This window comes from Maylandia zebra, linkage group LG6 (genome assembly GCF_041146795.1).
Source record: "Maylandia zebra isolate NMK-2024a linkage group LG6, Mzebra_GT3a, whole genome shotgun sequence".
NCBI classification, from domain to species: Eukaryota; Metazoa; Chordata; class Actinopteri; order Cichliformes; family Cichlidae; genus Maylandia; species Maylandia zebra.
In genome coordinates, this window is record NC_135172.1 from 14124742 (window position 1) to 14145151 (window position 20410).

Genomic DNA, 20410 nt, shown 5'->3' on the forward strand with positions numbered 1-20410 from the left:
GAGCGACGCCAAAAGAAAAAACTGCACTCATATAAAATTTGTCTGTGTAACAGGTTATACTCTTCATGTATTCTGTAATAAGATGTTACTCTCTTATATGAAGTGTTTTATATTTTAAACGGTAGGTACAGCCTGGAGTATTCAAGTAGGATTATGTAGTATTCAAGACTAAAACAAACGCAAGTCTGTTTCTCCTAAAATAATTTTTAAAAGAAAACAACAGTACACAGTATAGCTACAAATATCCATTTAGAGGGTAGCACAATTATCACGTAACAGTCAGTACTCTGGAAAATAATGTTTTATCTCCATCTTGTGGAGCACAAAAGAACTGCCAAAGAAGTATCTACACTTTCTAAGTGTAACACACCATACAGAGTTTATATGTATGCCATTTCTAACCTGCTCACTCTCCTCCACTTCGTTCTGTTTATTGTCCCAATGAGCAGAACAGAGAGCACCACGAACCAAGTAAAGGATACGTGAGGAACCAGTTAAACACACGGGCAGCAGGGACGAATATAGGAAACAAGTTACACAACAGTAAAAGGTACTAGGAGTGATGCCTGTTAACTTGAAGAAAAGTCCATTTTTAAGCGAGTAATAAAAACACACTGAAATTAAAAGTCAAATTAACCATTTAAAAGAACAAACAAACAAAAAGACAAACCAAAAACTGTGAGCAGCTACAAATAGTTTGTAACATCAATTAAAAAATTCTCCCATTTGAAATGTACAACTCAATAAAGGTGATAATGGATGCCAGATATCCCCATGAATATTAAAAAACCCCAAATATTAAATTATATTAGAATCGTTTGTGATGTTTACGGAGTTCATGATGTTGACAAATCAGTCCATTTAAAACAAAAGCACGGCACTACAAAGAAAATTAAACGGTATTTCCTCAACGATTTTCTTCAGTGTGAGCTTTCACTCCCCCCCACCTTCACCCTCATCACCCTCCCCCTTCTCTGAAACACTCGTGCCCTTATCTTCTTCGCCCTTCGTCTCTCTTCTGTCAGTCTCTCCCGCATCGGGTTTCTCCGTCTGATCGCTTGTGTCTGCGTCTGCTTTTGCTGTGGTCACGTCAGGCTTCAATATGTCGTCTTTCACCACTTCCTGAACGTTGTACTTTCTGTACAGCGTATAGTCTTTTACCACACTGAGGCAACACACTGTCTTGATGACCTCCACAATGATTGTCAGTTCAGGGTTTGTCAAATCCACTTTGTTCTTAGGGTTCATCTTCCCCACAAGGCCTGTAAAACAGTCGGATTCGAAAGGAGTTAGTTTCCTTTAGCACGGGCACCGGCAGCCATGAAAAACATGGAAAATGAACGAGCCTACCTGCGATAGATTTGATGATTTCGTCTCGCTTGTTGTGGTTGCTGTTGCGAGCCTTGAACGCAATCTGGTAGGTAGCACAGCTTGGAGTTTTGAACCAAGGCTCCAGGAAAGTGGTCAGATATTTCACCATGTCTTCCTGAAAAGCTTTGCAGGTTCCAGTTACCTGAAAGAAGAAAGAAAAAAACCCCAAGGGTTTTACTGTTGTTGTCATAATGCATCAATATCAAATAATAGCTCATTTTAAAAGCACTATTTTAGAGCTTCAGTCATGTGAATGCTCAGATGATTCAACAACCCCTCGACTTACAGTACGGCGGCATCTCTCTATCCTGCATCAGTTCAAACGCATATGCACATCGAGACTCGCAACTAAGCTACTTACTGGCAACATTCGAAGGATGACACGTGACTTTTTCTTCTTTGTAGTATGGAGATCTGACAGGATATGATGAACCAGTTTATCAGACTCTACAGAAAAACAAAATAAAACAAAAATCAGAAAAAAAAGCCCAAACAAAAACACTGAAAGACAGACTCGCATCAACTACAAAAAGCTTTACCGATATTCTGAGTTCTGATGAAGATCACGTTGTTTGCTCCGCTGTCGAGTGCCTGGAAGCGCCTCTCCTGTTTAGTTTCTGATGCTCGCAGCTGGGCCACTTCTTTCTTCAGGGCAACATCAACATCTTCTTCTTCAGCCTCCTCTTCTTCACTGCTGCTCCCCGTATTTTCCTGAAGCTGTGAGCAAGAATCAAGTCAACTTTTTTGTCATATATGCACACTGCAAAACACAGAGGTTACGCTGGGCAATGCCATTCTTACTTTGTATGTTGCCTTGACACAAGTTAAATCAAAGAACTACACTAAGAGAATAATAAGCACAGAAAATTACTGAATGTAGAGCATTAAAAACACACAAAAAAGTACAAGTGATACGAAAAAGCAACATGTGTGCTTCTCGTTTTACGCATGTGGAACACGAAAGCATTTCCAGTAACGTAAAACATGAGAAAAGAAGCAATCACACGTGGAAACACCGAAACCAGCCATTTGTTCTTCACATATTCATTATAGCTTGTATGAGATCGTTGCTTTTCCCTTACTCCATTAACAGAGCAAGCTAAATCCTAGTTTAACTCAAACCATCCAGCATATTAGCCCCAAACACTGCTCGTCGGAGGCCTTTGATCCAATAATGTAAACAATGTAAACTTACCTGCTCGAGACCATAGAGCTTGTCTGCGTATTCACCGAGCAGATTCAAGGCCTCCGCCGTGCACTTTCTCTCGTTCATGTTGCATGTGATGAGGATCCCCTGCATGCCCACCTCCAGCTCCCGGGAGCCCTTCCACCGCTTGCTGTGGTGGCCGGCCATAAAGCGCTTCTTGCTCCGTTTCCTGGATTCGTTTTGCACGGCTGACATGTTTCCAGAGCGCTTTCAGATACAGAACTAAAACCGGGAGTTTGGAGGCTCACTAGCTTATCGGCTACCTGTTTTGTGTTTGTTTTGATTGTACCTCCTCGCCTGTATTAGCCGTAAGCTCAACACGAACTGTCGGAGATTTTAAACCTGCAGCAACAATATAAAAACCGAGTGAAGTTGACGGACTGGTGCAGCCTTTTCCCCCCTCACGTGCGTTCAAACCATAGCCGTTCCAAGAAAGGAGGTCTCCGTGCACGTTTGTTGGTCATCCTGTACGGCGTGTTAGGAGGGACAAAAGTCTCTGGCCGCGTGTTAAACTACGCTACTCTAGGACACCGTATCAGATTTCCAAATAAATGACCACATTCTTAAAATAATACAAAATAACTAAAAAAAACAACAACTTTATTTACAATGTTGTCACAGTAAACATTTGTTCTTGTTCACAATCTTTTTTCTGTTAAAATTGCTATTGTACATTATATTGTTTGACAAGAAAAAAACCCATATATTTAAAAATGTATTTGGTAAATAATAATAATCATTATAAGGTTGATATATATTTGGGGGAGGGGGGTCAAACTCGAAATCATTCCAAAACAATGCTAAAGTACATCCTGAATGAATAAGTGTTAAAGAGTTTCCACCCATGTAATTTATATCAGGAATCAGTGTTTACAAATAACTCAATTTCACAGACAATGTTACACAAGAGTTACTGATTTCTTTTAGCCAACACTAGGGGTGAGTGTCTTCCTTCTCTCACCCCAACCGGTCGCAGCAGATGGCCGCCCCTCCCTGAGCCTGGTTCTGCCGGAGGTTTGTTCCTGTTAAAAGGGAGTTTTTCCTTCCCACTGTCGCCAAAGTGCTTGCTCATAAGGGGTCATATGATTGTTGGGTTTTTCCTCTGTATCTATGAAGCGCCTTGAGGCAACTTTTGTTGTGATTTGGTGCTATATAAATAAAAATGAATTGAAATTGCATTGAATTGAATAGAACCATAGATGGTATAAAAAAAATTATACTATCACATGTAGATTATGTGATAGTATAAAAAAAACCCTGAACACTATCTGAAAGCCACTAGAAGGCGATGCCGGTGGTTCCAAAAAAGACATCCAGCCCTATTGAAGTCTATGGAAAAATCACCATGACATGACCTCTCGAGTTTATGGGCTCAGTCACTCATTTTGGAACACATTGAATAAATAAAGTTGTCTTTTTTTAAAAATTTTGGTCATGGGATTATCTTAAAAACCACATTATTATTACCTAATGAGCTGTCAGTCAGAAGTCATTAGCCAGTGTGTGGTTTGACAGTCAGACCCGCCTTTCCTTGTCACATCTGATTTTTTGTAGTGGTGGCAACACTCAACTGGAAGCTTAAACTTCAAACTGGGACCATCTGTAACCAATAGGTTATGTCACAGTGGAAATAGTCGAGGAAATAATTATTTCAACCGCAGGTGAATCTGTAAGTTTGCTAGCTTACAAAGAAATGAACAGTCTCACATTTTTAATAATATTTTCATATTAATGGAGAGAGACAGAATTTTAACCAAACTAATTACACAACAGTTATACACTGAATTGCTTGTCATTGAGTGAATTATTTGAGCTACTAAAACTCAGCCTGAGTTCTGGCTCCTACAGATTCAAACGCGACCTGACCAATTTTTAGGACCAATGCTTCTACCAATATTTAGCGATATAAAAAGCCAATATTCTGATACATTAGCTGATATTTATTTCAAAAATGCAATACAAGCAGAATTCCCTAACATTTGTTATATGTAGTTACTTTTTCCACACTCTGCTTATACCAGCTAGTTGTTTTTGTGATATTCTAAACACCAACAGAGAAGTTGCCTTCTGGTGGTCAATACTTTCTATACTCTGTTAAAGATCATGGTTCCTCTCTACCTGCAGACAAATATAATCAACTTTATTATTATAAAAGAATTTAATGGATCCTTGATTCAAATTTAAAAATATATTTAATATAAACAACATAATAATAAATTATTTTCTCTTTTGAGTGGCCCCAGTTATTGATCAGTGTAGTAATGAATGAATCCAGTGTTTCCCAAACACGTGGGCCAGGTCCCCCTGGTGTGTCTCAAAGGTTCTCCAGGTGGACCACAGTGATAACAGAAATTCAGTTTGAAATTATTAACAAGTATGTAAAGTTACAAATGTATATAAATGCCTATATTTATATAAAGAGTTAATTAAAACTGGTAATCAGAGGTGGTTAGTTTGTGATATTGATTGGCATTGATGCCATAATACTAGCCTTTCCACCAATAATACTAATGCAGGGGTAGGCAACTCAAGGCCTCGAGTGCCGGTGTCCTGCAGGTTTTAGATCGCACCCTGGGTTAACACACCTGAATCAAATGATTAGTTCATTACCAGGCCTCTGGAGAACTTCAAGAAATGCTGAGGAGTCATTTAGCCCTTTAAATCAGCTGTGATGGATCATGGACACATCTAAAACCTCCAGGACACCGGCACTCGAGGCCTGGAGTTGCCTACCCCTGTACTAATGTATGATGGAGGATTTCAGTAGCTTTTCCTTAGCAGTGACGTGTGGGCTGGACGATGGGACACAGTGGAGTTGAGCTGACAGAGTGAAACAGAGGATCCGACAGCAGGAGCGGCCGCTGATGCGCTCTTCATCACGGCCGACTCCCACTTAAAAAACTCGCACCCTTTCTCCATCCGTCCTCCGCTGCCCGATCGGCGGACTGGGCAGCAATAAAACCCTCGACCGTGGTTTGGACCGCCGTTTGACACGACCTGACGCTTTGCACGACGACCGCACGCGCACAGTGGAGAAGTGATCTTCTGAGCTCCTCTCACAGAAATGATGGAACGGTCGGCACGAGAGGGGAGAGCGTTGGTTGACAAAGAGGAGAGGACACTGCCGTGTGAGGAAGGACGCAAGGGAGCTGTAGCTTGTTTGGCCGGCTCGGTGTAGATGGTAAAGGAGGATCTCAGAGTGTCTTTATGTTTTGGGATTTGTGTGATGGCGGGTTTGGGCCGGGCAAAGGACGTGTTGGGGGTGGAGGTTTTTTCTGGGACAAAAGGATTAGGCCTAATCGAACAGTTCTTAGTGGGAACATATGATGTTTTGTGAAGTTGGAGGGAGGTTCTAAGTCCTGTGTTGCACTGATTTGATTTACCAATGTTAACAGTTTTAGGCACAGCAAAATAAATATCTGAGGTCACTGAATGCATCGTTTCTGTTGTTGTTCTGTTGTTCATTGCTGTTAAGATACAACAATGAGATTTTTGACCTTTACTGGTAGAATCTGTGGTAATCTTTTGCATTTTAGAGCTCTTTCCAGTTGATTCTCTCATATCATCATTCAAAGTGAGCCGACTTCCTGCTGAATGTGAAGTATGCTGCTCTAACCAATCATAAGATCCACTATCAAACTCGGACATGTACTCTGCATCACATTCATCATTTGCTTCATTAACATCACCCTCCAACACCATGTCGTCATATGAGCCGCACCTCTCCTCAGTTTCCACTAAAAGCTCCGCACCCTCCTCTTTCTCCGTGGATCCTAGCATTGCTTCTGTTTTTGAGGCCCAGTTTGGTGGAGACAGATTTGAAAAGCAGCTCACGGTAGTGGAACACAGAATAAGACTGCTATTGTTATTCTGGGGAGAAACACAGTTTGTAACAACTGAGGTGGAAAGGCTAGGGGCAGCCTCTGCTGTGACTGATTTCCTGCCGTGCCTCAACAGCGGCGCCATCGTGCCGTTCAGAAGAGTCTTTGGTGAGATCAGGCTTTGACAGATTTGAGCAGATTTGTAAACGGAGCTTGGGTTTTTCTCTGTGGCAAAGTTTTGAGCAATCTCCTCGGGACATGGTTGTTTTTGACAAGCTTTGAGGGGAATTTTAAATGAGTGTTTGCTACGGATGACTGCATTTTTCTTTTCATTCTCATTAGGTTTTTCTTTCTTGTCTGCAGGACAGGCAGTGTTTCCAAACACTGGTTTGGCCATCACCGGGGTCTACAGGACACAGAGAAGATTTTAAATCAGTATCTGAATGGTACAACCCATTAACTATCAAATTAACTCTGGAAGCACTTCTTCTGAGTTACATAAACTATATTGCCAACAGCATTCCCTCAGCCAGCAAAATAATTGGATTTCCAAACTCAGGTTTTCCAGTTATTTCCATGGATGCAGGTGTGAAAGAATGGCCTGCACAGAGTCCTGACCTGAACCCAATAGAACACCTTTGAGATAAGTTAGTGTAGAAACTCCGAGCCAGGCCTTGTCATCCAACATCAGTGTCTGACCTTACAAATGTGATTCCAGACAACGGTCAGAAATTCCCATAAACAGTCCTAAACCCAGTGGAAAGGTTTCCCAGAAGAGCTGAAGCTATCACAGCTACAAAGGGTGAACTGACATAAAACTCTTTGGATTAAAAATGGGACGTCACTAAAGACGAGCGAACACCATTGGCAATACAGTATACTTAGTTCTAATGTTGTCTTCTCTCCAAGCACACAAAATACAAACTTAAAGATATAATTTTATTAATAAATAAAATCTAAATCAGTACAACATTTTTAAAAAATGTCCACAATCAAAATGTTTTTGCACAGAGCAAATTTCCTTTATATTATTATCTTCACAGAGCTTTTAAATTTGGAAGATGATGAGGGATGCTAGGATTTCCAGAGTTGGGGTTCGTTAAGGGCGACATCGGCCAGCCACTCACCCTCTCCAGGCTCCTAGTAACCTTCATTATGCACCCATCCCTCATCATTCTTGCTGCCAGCTGAGCTGTGTTTCGGGCATCATCTAATCCTGAGAGAGAAAACAAAGAAGGGTTAGGCCGTTAGGTTGATGGACGTGTGTAATACAGAATTATCTACACTTGGTCACATACCAGAATGTTCTCTGCCCGAAAACTGTATTCCGAGATCCTGAAGAGCTCCATTCAGGCCTTTGGGTTTCCTGTTGTAAAAAAGCTGGAAAAACAAAAAGAAGTTAGAGAAACAACCACATGAGCAGAGGTAATTAGAGTAAATCAGCTCAATTACACAGTCTGTGACATCTTAGATCTTAATAAAAATATGTACTCCTTTTACTGCATAATATATGCCTTTTTGGACTCACTTAAATCTGTATTCTAGTCTTTGTGCTTTTACCTTAAAACTGACACCCATTTAAACATTTTATGCTTAAATAAAACATACAATAAACAAAGACACCTTCGAAACTCTTACCCGGTATGTGCTTCTCAGGTCTATCCAGCTGTTGAGAACATCAGGTTTATGAAGCTGTTTGCGTTTACACTCGTACTGCAGACAAACTCCAAGATCCCAGTCTGACACCCAGCAGAGACCAAAGAACACAAATTTCAGTGCACTTTTGCTCATTTTATACCATTTAATACCTTAAATAGTCTTAAGAACTGCAGTAAATGAGCAGACTTAATGGTTCTCTATAGCTAGTTTAAAAATACAATTGAGACCCCAGTGGTTCACCAATGTCAATTCATAGCAATGCTGAGCTTACAGATGTGTAGACCAATATACTGAGAACTTTTACCTGACCACGTGAGGAAAGTACACAGCTTTTGAGACGGTCCCGAACATCTCTGGTCTTTGTTGGCAAAGGCCACTCCCATTTCGAGCTGAAGGTTTTGGAGCCAACGGCTGAACCGCGAGAGACAGATGTGAAGCGGGATCCCTGCTTCAACCTGCATCTGTACAAGAGAGAAATAAAAGTTGGTTGTAATGTAACACAGAGCATGCTGGCATTTTTAAATGTGTATGCTGCAGACACCTGTGTAATCCCAGTCAGCTCAGTGCAGAAGTCAGACAGGATGGGGTGCTCCTGGGGTTGAACATAAGTGTGAAATTCAGACTCCATCTCCCCCGTGGACGTGTTCAGCAGAACAGCAGGAAACTCGACTGCAGGGAGGAAGAAAGAAAAGATGGGCCGGTGTTAAAACAGTAAGGACATCACCCGGATGTAAACTGTGAATGTTAAATCTGCTCCTTACTAATTTCTTGGCTGCGGTTGTTTTTCTCTCTCCAGCAAGTGGACTCAAAGTCGATCACAATCAGATAAGAAAATATTTGATCTGAAAGAACCAGACAGTTTTCACAGCCATGATCCAGTGTAAAAAAAAAAAAATCAACTGTCAAACAAATCCGATTTGAACGTGGCATACTCACTTGATACCACAGATTTCTTCGACACAGAGGACTTGCTCCGCTGTCTCAACAATCCTAATTCCCTGCGAAGGGACGAAGATAAAATAGTGTGTATATCGTAACAACACCTGAATTTAAAGTTTACAGTGAACCACAATTCTACTTTTAACTGAATACGCTGTCCTCGCAGATGTACTTATAGCACTTATCTAAAACAATATTGAAAAACGTAACTTGTAATCGACATAAACTTATTCGTTGCTTTCAAAACACGTTCCTTTGTTCAGTTTGTTTAGGTTAGCAGATAAGCCAGCAAACAGGCTAATTTTACTTACTTCGCCAATTTCCTTGTGGTCATAGCTGTTATTTTATTTTGCCACGGTGATGTTTCTGCGACCGTCTTTCTATGAGAAACTGTGAACTATAGCAGGAGCTTGACTTTAGCCATTAATTGAAAACTCGGGGAATTCGCGCTGTTTCTTTCAAAACGGCATCTGTAGCTCCGAGCTCGATTATTTAAGCCTGCAAGTCGGCAGGCATCACTGTAGAGTCAAAAATAGTCGAGCTTCTGTTGCCGTCTTACGATTTCTTATCAAAATAAAAGACCTCTTAACACTCAAAGCAGCTAGGTTGTTATATAGTTAACAAAAAACTGAACAAAATCTAAGACTAGATGTGTGAAAAATACTCCACTTTTGTAAAAACTTAAACAAAAATAAAAACGACTTAAAAACGTCAAATTAAACTATCAGAAACGGTTTTGTGAACTCGAAAAATGTTTAAAACAAAAAGAATAAAAACTATAGATGAAATATCCTGTTTTAGTATCTGTTTGGTAAAAACCTTATTACAACATGCTTGATGAGGCACTGACGTCGTGTATACTGAGATTGTGGTTGTCTGCATGCCTGTGAGCCAGCTGCTTTTAAAAAGTGCTGTGTTTTTATTGTAGTAACTTTGCTGATTTTCCTGAAGCTTGCCCCTGAAATATGTGCTTCATACAATAATAATTGAAAAAATTGTGAAAAATAACACTGAAACCATTAACAAATAAATCTAAACATTAAATAACAATAACTAAATTAAAACAAAGAAAATTCCCCCTGGAAACTAACTGAAACCAAGCTCAATTTTAAACAAAAAAGTCAAAATGGAATAAAAATTAAGAACTAACTAGAAAATGCTAATCTATAAACAACAATTCTGCTACATGCACATAGCCGTAGCTACTCGTGTTTTATTTTTAAAGTTACAGACAGGAAGTAGTGCTAGTACCTGTTTTTATTTGCACTTACAAGACAAAACTAGTAACACATGCTTTAGCCATGTGTTACTAACTGAAGATATTGGCAGAAACATATAATTTTGGACCAAACCGGACCTATGGCGTGTGGTATTTACACAATTTTACCCTTATTATACATCTCACGCGTATACCGGACTTCAAATTTGATTTAAACTAAAATTTCAGCTAGGTTGAGATTTCCTGTGTAACTGTGACTCTGATATAAATAAACTAACTAACCAGAAAGAGAAGAATAAGAAAGTCGTCCGCTGAACCAGCATTTATGAGCACTTTAATTTGTGAAACTGAACTTTTGTTGATAACAAATGGCTTCGCTGTGTTTTCAGTTCCCCAGCTCTGGGTAATGTGCTGTAAACGTAGCATAGTCTTTCTGTATTTTATTTTGGTTTAAACTGCCTGTCGAAAATACAGTTCAACGAACAATTACCAGCTCCAAAATTAAGTAAACATGAAAATGAAAAAGCTCACTGACAGCGTGTGATTCTTAGCTGTTTTTAATGCCCACAGCTATATTAGTAACTCTAAAGTTTGAGCTCCAGCTCTACAGAACAAGGCTGCATTGCTCTGCACTTATTTGAACCTACAAACATTGCACATTTAAAAAGGAGCATCAGTAAATCTTAGCTCTACCCAAACTGAAATATGTTTTTGGTTTGCCTTCCAGTGTAAATATAATTGGCTGGAACATGGAGTCTTCCACAGTTGCAAAGTGCAAAGCAAAGAAAAGGAAAAACAGCACCCACACAGCTCAGGAGGAGGCTAAGAGATTCAAAACTGAACAGCGAGATGATGAGGTGCTGCAGTGTGGACCTGCCTCTTGCTTGCCAAGGGTTTCGATATTGCCTGACTGCCTTCAGCAACCGATCGCCCTGAATGAACTGACAGAGCTGCTGCAGTATGCCGCTCTCGGGAAAGCAGGTGGCATCAAAAAGCCCAGGTAACAGCTGCAGTAGTAATGTGTTATCTACCCCATCAGCTGGTGTCAAAGAGTCCTCAGTAACTCATACTGTGCCGTTATACTCACATAATAATAATAATTTAAAATGTGTTTTTTTCTGTCTACCAGCTGGTGCCGTCTCCGCCATCACAGAAGGGTTAAAGGTGTAAATGTTGTGATTGTGGAGGACCTGACACAGAATCACTTTTACAAACACTACCACTGTCTGCAGCACCTCAGGACCAGCTACACTTCTGTAAGAGGGAAAATAAACACAGCAAATCAAATTATTTATGAGTGAAGTCATATTCGTAGCACTTTAGCAAAAAAATAAATAAATCTTACTTTTTTTAGAGGGTCACCTTCACGCCATCATCTGTAGATGTAGTATCTGGAATCTTTTCCAGTCAAGTTCCCAAACAGGACAGTTTGTCTGTCTCCAAACCAGATGAGGAACTGCAGGAAGGTGAGAATCATGTGATGGATGATGGATTCATTTAGCTCCTATTATCTTTTCTTATTAATATTCATTATATTATTATACTGTAACATTAAGTGAAGAATATTCGATCTCTCTGGTGTTTTTGAGTTTTCATGTAAGGTTTTTGCTCTTCTCTGTACCTGTGTTCACTTTTTCTGTGCACTGGTGCAGCGATGAAGAACCACCCAATCATCACTGTGTTTGGGACCGAGAGGAGAGGACTCACAGCATATGTTCTCACAGAGGATGAGATGATCAAGAATAACTACCCTGTTAAAGGTAAGAATTTTTCTCTTTGTAATATTGTGTCAACTAAGAGTTGACACAATATTACAAATATTACATTTGGTAATAAAAAAAAAATCATGAAATAAGAGATGAGAGGGATCTTTTTTCTGTCGATGCATTTTTTTAATGTTGTCATGGCCATCCAACAAAAAGGAAAAGAAAAATAGATGTTCATACTGGGATCAATCACAATTGTTTCTGTTTTCCATCCTTTTTTTTAATTGCCACTTGGCTTCTTCTTGTTTCTATCTAACACTTTTCTACTCCCAAGGTGCTTTTTACTACAAGCCGTAGCAACCCATTCATACAGAGCTTTATTCTGTGCTCCTGAGCACTGATCTCTGAAGGATCAGGGCCCATTTGGGGTTTAGTGTGTTAAAACAGTAATCTGATATTTTTTAAACTATATCTTGTGACAAAATTACCAAATATTAGATGGAAAAATAAAATAAGCCAACCTGGGGCATTTCAACATGAGTGCTGAGTGGCGAGATTTACTTTGAGCTTTGACCTTGAATATGAGTGGTATGGTGTTGTGTGGGCTCAGCGTCTCCTCCTCACCTGTTGGTTTATTTGTTTTCAAACAGGAATGCCCGGCTTTGAGGAATTTGTGTGTACAAACTGCGCTGACTGTGTGACTGACAGCAGCCCCCTCTTTGGAATCGACTGTGAAATGGTGAGAGACTAAAATATTTTGTCACTTCCCATTTTCCACGATGGAATCAGGTGGCATCACAGAGGTGCAGCTGACAGCTAACAACCTGTACGGCGCTATATTGTGTGGCTGATTTTTGACTTACCCAACACTTTTGAAAACCAGATCCCAGATTAAAAATAAACAAACAAACAAAAAAAAACTGTAGCACTATGTCCATTTCTTTGCCCAGTGTTTCCCAGCAGGGCAGTGTGCCTCGGTAAATAGGAAGCTTCCACTCACATGCCTGTGTTAGCATCTCATTGACTATGCCTATGATAACAACTGCAGCACAAAAGGCATAAATCCATAACATCGATTTGTAGCTTTTTTCCTGCAATTTTTAGTATGATTGAGTTTTTGCATTCACTCACTGTTATGTTTATTTTATGTTTCAGTGTGTAACAAAAGATGGAAAAGAGCTAACTCGTGTTTCTCTGGTGGACGGTGATGGGAAGTGTTTAATGGATGAGCTGGTGAAACCTCCGAACCACATTCTCAACTACTGTACCAAGTACACACGCTTTTTTATGGTCTCGAGTTTTAATAAATTGTTAAGAGTCACATTATGTTTGTACAGGAATCTGTGTCAGTCAGTGTCATATGTTACATCTTATAGAAACATATTCATTGTTCTGTCTGAAATTCTTTCTCCAACACTGCTCGTATCTCCTGATAGATTCTCTGGTATCACACCTGCGATGTTGCAACGAGTAACAACGACTCTGCAGGATGTTCAAGAAATGCTTATTAGGATTTTGCCACATGAGGCAGTTCTGGTGGGCCATTCTCTTGAACATGACCTCATAGCTTTGAAAGTGAGTGATTTCTTTCAAACCTTCTGATGAAGTCATGGCTCACAAAAACAAAATATTAAAACAAAACACTGTGTGCAGGATATTGGCAGCTTTTTAACATTTATCAGAAATGTTAGAACATGATCATCTTGACTCGGCTGAAATAGTACTTTATTCCAGCAGTAATCATGTCCTGTAATTTCAGAGAAAATATCTTAAAAGAAATACTTCAGTTTTGTCATTAACATGAACTGTAAACCATGTTGCGTCTGTGCCCGCCCCGCAGCTCATCCACAAGCATGTAATTGACACGTCACTGCTGTACAAGAGGGAGTGTGGGCGAAGGTATAAGCTCAAGGTTCTGACTGGGATCATACTGAAGTGAGTTCTCGTGTTATCTCTAAATATTTCTGTCCCACTGTGATCGATAACCTAATTTTCCACTCGTATCTCAGGAGGAAAATACAAACAGAAGATATGTTGGGTCATCATCCAACTGAGGATGCTCTGGCAGCCCTAGAGCTGGCCCAGTACTTTATCAAAACAGGACCTCGCCAGGTAGGAAATCATATTTGGAAAAGCACACACACACTCACACACACAGGAATAATCTAACATTTCCTTTGCTTACTGTCAGGTTTTAGAGATTCACTGGAAGGCGCTGTGGAGAGAAACAAGAGAGGAGCCCTCACAGAGTCACAGGTACAACAGTCTCTATATTGTTAGCGTGCAGGTCAGTCTGTAACTTGTGTTTGGGTAACCTTAAAAAGAAAAAAAAAACATGGGTCTGACTAAAAACGTAAAACACAGTGATCCACTAAGCCATGCTGGGATTACTCATCCAGTCTTTCTTCCTTCGCGTCATGTGTAAACCCCACACACAGCAGAGGGTGTGGGTTTTCTTATAGCCAGGCATTAACAAATTATAAAGTGACCTGATGTAACCTGTAGGTGGAGCAGGTCAGAAAATTAACCTTACTGCACTCAGATGCTGCCATTATATATAATTTAAGGTCAAATAACTTAAATGACCCTGCTTGTCATTTACTGAGAGAGAGAAGGAGAAAACCCTGAACGAATAAACTCAATCTGCTGCATTCAGCTTCAAGGTGATCGCTGGAGTGGGTGAAATGGAGGAGAAGTGGATGAAATGGAATCGTAGAATAACAAATGTCACTTTAGTGTTGCAGGTCAGGTCAAGTAGTTAATGTCCACATATTTTGGAGGTCTGCTGGGGTGGATTGTCTCATGTTTGCTCTGAGCTGAGTGAACTGTGTCTTTGTCCGGGTTTTTTTAACCTTCAAGTTAAGGCAGTGCATTGCACACCTGAAAATTAAGCACTTGAAGAAATGTAGGTTTTAAAACAGGATGTAAACCTCCTGCAGTAAGCATGTAGGAACTGACCCATGTGACCCACTGTGTTATCTTCAGAGGTATTTAACACACTGTGAAACTATTTGCAATCGGCCTCCTGATCTCTGTAATCTGTTTTTGTCTTGTTTTGGATCTCTTTCCATCCAGTGGCCTCAGCTACCAGCTAAGACTGACCAACTTTATGAAAGTCTGAAATGAGAAAACAAATTTAGGCATTAAAGTCGTCTCAGAATACTGTGGATGGATTGAGTTGTTCACCTGCTGCTGACAGGTCCTCTGTCTTTCCTTCTTGTGCAGGTTTTCTGACGTGCTACACGCACTTGGACGTTCAGTAGCCTTTTTAGGAAAAGATTCCAGTCACAAGCAGTGTAACTCAGACAAAGAGGTAAGAAGTAAGGTGATGTCTCTTGTGTCTGTAATGAAACACTCGACTGAACCCCCCAAAGCTTTTTAGACGTTACTGACTCCTTCTCCAGTACATGTGAAAGTATTGGTTCATTGTTTTTCTTTCATATTTACCCTCACTTTCCTCTTGTAAACTCTTCCTGCTTTGCTTCTGCCCAATTACACCTAACTCATTATGCACCGCCCCCCTCCAGGTGCTTAAATCTTTCCGAAATCTGAAAGCGCAGCCGTTCTTCTCCGTCCTTCAGTTTTCCACCTTGTCAAACCATCTGAAGAGTTACTTCCCTCATCAGGAGCGGCACCATCAGATGGTGAGGCTTTTCGCCAGCGCTTTGTATCATTTTGAAGACATTCGCTTGCTTGTATTTACTCTGTCTATTTATTCCCTGCAGACTTGCTCAAGACTTCAGGACATGTGCGTAGTGTTTGCTGGGCCGTTCCCCACAGGCTTCTCTGACGGAGACGTGAAGCAGCTGTTTAGTTTCTGCGGAGCCGTTCGAAAAGTCAAGATGTTGAACACAGTGGTCAGGGTGTGCATCGCTTTCATTGTTTCACCAATTCGCTATAAAACCAGAGCTGCGAAATTCTTCACCGTTGCTTGAATGCTTAAGTGTTTGATCTCCCAGGTACACGCAGAGATTGAGTTTGAGTTGCTGGAGGGAGCGATGCTGGCGGTAAAAACTCTGAATGGCCTTAATGTGCTCGGGCAGAGTATAAAGGTAGCTCTCTTCCTTTTCCTTTTTTTCCCATTTGCTTCTGTTATTTATTCCCTTTGTGCTGCAGTTAGGCCCACATTTATGCAGATTATCTCCAACTACTTGTTATTTTCTAGGTACAGAGGCCGGTGTGTGAGTCAATGCTAGATCTGGACGTGACTCTTAAAGCACTGATGGGTGACGCTCTGAATGCCCGTCACCTCTACGCTGTTAAAATGAACCACAGTATGACTGAGTGCATCAGCACTTCCACAAAAGTTAATGGGCATGCGTCAGATGCTGAATGCTTAGATGTCACTCTTGTGAAAACAGTAAACGGGCTACTTCCTGCTAAAATAAACAAATGGTTGCATCTCAATACCTCTAAATCTGAACTGTGTGAGGAGTCAGTCAGAGAGACATTTGGCCACTTTGGCACAGTTAAGAGAGTCATCCTATCTGCCAAGCCTAAAGAATCCACAGGACATGCACGCATAGGTAAGGTGAAAACTACATTTATCACGCGTTGCACGTGCTGTGTGGGACGTTTGCGTACACTTCAGAGTCTAACGTGTCCGGCTGTCAGTGTTTGTGAATTCAGAGGACAGACGCGCAGCGCTCAACTCTTCTGAGGATCTGTGGAAGAAGAACTACCTCATCTGTCCATCGCTGACACCGGTCCATTTGCCTTCATGGGTTGGAGCGGAGATTAAGGAGACAACCCACAGGCACAGCAGCGCTCAGGTAACGAGTAGATTGTTCTTTTTTTAACCCTTTATCACCCGTGTTTGACACAGGTTGCCTGGACTTGTTTCATAATTTTGGCTGTAAAAATGACAAAATAATTCTCATCTTTTTGGAACCATTTGAATTTTCTTTCTAGCCAAAAATGGTTGAGAGGGAAGCCAATCAAAAAGCTGACCTGAAAGTGAGGGGAGTTAAAACGACCTGTTTTCAGAAAGCGCGTGAACTCGGGGCCTGCTAACAGGGCAGAACTGTGAGTCATGCAAAGCTACTCCAGTCAAGTCAAGCATAAAAATATTGATCTGGAAATGTGCACAAAAAGGTCTCATTTGAAATGTTTGGGTTTTTTTTTCCAAGGCTCTGAATTCAATACTGTTGTTTTCTTTGAACAAGTATTTCAACCATCCTGGGTCATAACGCAGTTCTGTTGTGTCATCCTATAAAAATCCCAAATAAAAAGGGAAAAAGGAAAGGCTACACCAAGAAGAAACATCACACACAGATGACTTCACTAATTAAGAATATGACCAAAAATATAATATAGTAAAGTCTTACAGAAGAATTTGAATCTGTTAGTTACTTTTATTCTTTCCTATCTGCACACTTTCTGAACGTGTGGTCAGGTTTTATTGAGTTGAAATGTGACTAGTAATTAATTTCTCCCTCCTGTGGAAAATCAAACTGATCCCAGAATTCACACAGCGTGTCAGCACCTCAAAAGAGAAAAAAGAAAACACGTCATGAATTCTAAATAACTCTGTAGAGCGCAGGGATAAAACTGCAGCCTTGAGCTCACAGTATATCAGGGTTACTCTGAGCAGAGGCCAAGTGACAGCCCCACTGGAGTTTGTTAAATTGGATTTAAGAGTACGAGAAACAGAAAGCTGGATAGTGCTGGGACCATGATTATCTTTAGATGCTTAGCTGGCACGATCTTACAAATACAGATCCCCATGGTGAGCGTGATAAGCTGCTACGTTTAACGAATGGAGTATGATGGATGTCATCATGTGGTTTCAGGATATCTCCGTGTGATTGGTTGATATAGATAGTGCTGCATTGTGTTTTTTTCTTTTATAAGAATCCAATCTCAGTATAGGTTCATTTCCTGTAATAGTTATGCTGCAATATGTTTGTGCAGATGACTGCGCCTGGCTCTGCTGGAGGTTTCTTCCTGTTAAAAGGGAGTTTTTCCTTCCCACTGTCGCCAAGGAGCTTGCTCATAGGGGAATCATATGATTGTTGGAGTTTTCTTGCAATAAAAAGCACTTTGAGGCAATTCCTGTTGTGATTTGGAGCTATAAAAATAAAATTGAATTCAATTAGGAGAGCTAAAAGCATCTTTGGTAATTAGATTTTTCAGAATATTATTGATGTACAGAACATGTATAATGATGACTCTTATGTTTTATATGCGTAGGAACAGCAGATGGATGTCGTGATGAGGAAGCTAGACCGCTGCCTGCAGAAGCTCTTCAGATTCCTCCCGGCTGGCACCTTGTCTGTGGTTGTGTTGCTCGGACACGCCAGGTGAGAACCCCGCAGCGTCTCTGCCTCATTCTGCCCTCCAGTCATACATTTCTGAACCATTTCCTCCCTGTTTTTCCTCCCCCTAGCACAAATGGTCACCTTCCCGGCTTGTGTCTAATGGAAGTCAAGCAAGATTGTTGAGGAGATGGAGCTGTCGGCTCCAGGATGCCTGAACCTGTGTCACCTGGATCAAATGAAATCTGTTCAGTAAAGTGAAACCTGAAGGTGTTGGGTTTTACTGAGACTTGCTCTACCTCAGGAATTGCTTTTTTAGTTTTGTGTAATGCGGCAAGTTTTTTTTATGGCCTTGAAATAATCAAAGCTGCAAACTAAGATTTGCCTTTAGTGTGTGGATCTAAATTGAAGAACTCCATACCCTAAGGGTATAATAAAAATATGATGGTTGTCATTCCATGAATAAACAATATTTATACATTAACCTGGCTTCATGTTGTGGTACAATGATAGAAAATGAAGAAAACAACTTGGGAGTCTCATTTATGAGGGGAAAACATGCAGAGGGATTATGCTGTATGTAAAAGGAAGATGGAATGATTTCCACGAATGTAATGCTTGAATTAAATACAAAACACATGAATATTATTGTGCTTAGAATATAGGAACTTTGAATTTGGATGTTGTACTTAAAAGGGATTACATTTACAGACTAAAATTACACATTAAAGCAGTTCTGCTGCAACTGAGTGCAAACATTTATAAGCCAAACCTGCGTATAAATATAAAGGTCATTGCATATAAAATCAATCAGTGCTTCTTATCTGATTCCCTCAGAGATAGCTGATGTTTTTGTGATACAGAAACTTTAGCATATTTAATCAAACCATGCACGTCTGAATTGCAGGTCCTACAGTACAAAGTTATGCTGCGATATTTCTTTGGAATATATCCACACGAATATTTAAGGGTTGAAAAAGGCTGGGCATCAGTGCATGACTGATCGAGGCCCTGCTCTGTGGATGTGTGTGAGAACCTCTATCAGGATGTAAAATTGTTTAATCAGTGTTGTATGTTCAAAATAATAGATCCCAGAATTAATACAGAACATGTAAGCGCCAATGCAGTTTCTTCATTTAACATTTGCAGGATTAAAGAAATGATTGTTTTAGAAGAAATCACAGCTAGAAAAATGACCCTGGTATCAATATAGGTATGGAAATGCCACTAATCACAAATATATCCATCCATCCACTTTCTTCTGCTTAATCTGCTGTATGGTGACACGGCCCTTGAAAATGTGCACAAAATGAACTTTTTGTAGTATTCTCCAGTGAATTATCAGAAGATAAAACAGTCAGGATACCAGTGCTTGTTTGCGCTCTGTGCAGAGGTGCCGCTTCCCAACAGGAAAAGGCTTCTCACCAAAACAGTGGTGAGTGGATTAGCTAAAAACTTATAAATATATTAATATAATGGGCTGCATAGTGGTTAGCACTGTTGCCTCACAGCAAAAGGGTCACTGGTTTGAATCGACCATTTGGCCTCTGTGTGTGTAGTTTGTTCTGAATGGTTGTCTGCCTCTGTGTTGGCAACAGATTGTCAAGCTGCTCAAGGTGTACTCCACCTCTCATCCTAAGGTAGCTCCACCGCTCTGAATTGCATAAATAGAACAGAATTCAATTCAATAAAACTTTATTGATCCTGAAGGTTGACCCCAAAGGAAATTGTTTTATTTTATTTTTTTCCAATTCATGCATGGATATTACATATGACGCTATGTAAATGCAGCCAGTAGGGAAGAGGAACTTCCACCAGTATCACATTATTTCTTTTCTACACTTTGATGTTCAGCATTAATTAATTTAGCCAGCAGGGTAGTAATCTCTTTCATCAGGGTCAGATCATTTATGATGTTAAAAGGGACAGGATGGTCTCCCTGTGACTTTTTACCAAACAATCATGTCACAGACGTTACACTGCTGCGCTTTTAATTCCAGTCTAATATATTCCATGACGCTGATGTCCAACACTTTGGATATATAACTGATTTAACTGTGTTCTCAAACAGAGCTCAAATGTGTTTAAAAAAGTGGCACCTGTTCTTAAAAACCCAAAAGACATATTCAATACAGTGCCATGTACTTAAAGAATGAAGGCACAATTTTGTAAGGCTTTAACACATGTTCTGGAAAAAACAAAACAAGGAAAGAAAACAAACAACCCCTCAA

At 40.3% G+C, this 20410-nt stretch overlaps 3 protein-coding genes and 1 long non-coding RNA gene across 4 annotated transcripts; 2 read left to right on the forward strand and 2 right to left on the reverse strand.

Annotated features, from left to right (window-relative positions):
* Positions 1 to 184: 184 nt before the first annotated feature.
* On the reverse strand, positions 185 to 3070 carry thumpd1 (THUMP domain containing 1). Its single transcript, XM_004569031.3, has 5 exons — positions 2567 to 3070; positions 1911 to 2088; positions 1733 to 1818; positions 1351 to 1513; positions 185 to 1262 (listed from the first exon to the last, which is right to left on the reverse strand). The coding sequence occupies exons 1-5, from the start codon at positions 2771 to 2773 to the stop codon at positions 934 to 936; spliced, it is 963 nt and encodes a 320-aa protein (XP_004569088.1). The 5' UTR covers positions 2774 to 3070; the 3' UTR covers positions 185 to 933.
* Positions 3071 to 3161: 91 nt separating this feature from the next.
* eri2 (ERI1 exoribonuclease family member 2) lies at positions 3162 to 9553 on the reverse strand. The gene is made up of 9 exons (XM_004569029.4): positions 9309 to 9553; positions 8995 to 9056; positions 8820 to 8900; positions 8600 to 8727; positions 8363 to 8519; positions 8038 to 8138; positions 7698 to 7779; positions 7527 to 7615; positions 3162 to 6805 (listed from the first exon to the last, which is right to left on the reverse strand). The coding sequence occupies exons 1-9, from the start codon at positions 9329 to 9331 to the stop codon at positions 5339 to 5341; spliced, it is 2190 nt and encodes a 729-aa protein (XP_004569086.3). The 5' UTR covers positions 9332 to 9553; the 3' UTR covers positions 3162 to 5338.
* LOC143418974 (uncharacterized) lies at positions 5678 to 7889 on the forward strand. The gene is made up of 2 exons (XR_013098919.1): positions 5678 to 5759; positions 6763 to 7889. It is a non-coding gene; the product is annotated as an uncharacterized LOC143418974 (long non-coding RNA).
* On the forward strand, positions 8619 to 18663 carry rexo5 (RNA exonuclease 5). The gene is made up of 19 exons (XM_004569030.4): positions 8619 to 8769; positions 10944 to 11216; positions 11346 to 11472; positions 11571 to 11682; positions 11869 to 11976; positions 12573 to 12661; positions 13078 to 13193; positions 13359 to 13497; positions 13763 to 13857; positions 13932 to 14034; positions 14114 to 14178; positions 15148 to 15235; positions 15450 to 15566; positions 15648 to 15785; positions 15882 to 15974; positions 16088 to 16448; positions 16537 to 16694; positions 18115 to 18224; positions 18311 to 18663. The coding sequence occupies exons 2-19, from the start codon at positions 10966 to 10968 to the stop codon at positions 18363 to 18365; spliced, it is 2325 nt and encodes a 774-aa protein (XP_004569087.2). The 5' UTR covers positions 8619 to 8769; positions 10944 to 10965; the 3' UTR covers positions 18366 to 18663.
* The last annotated feature ends 1747 nt before the right edge of the window (positions 18664 to 20410 follow it).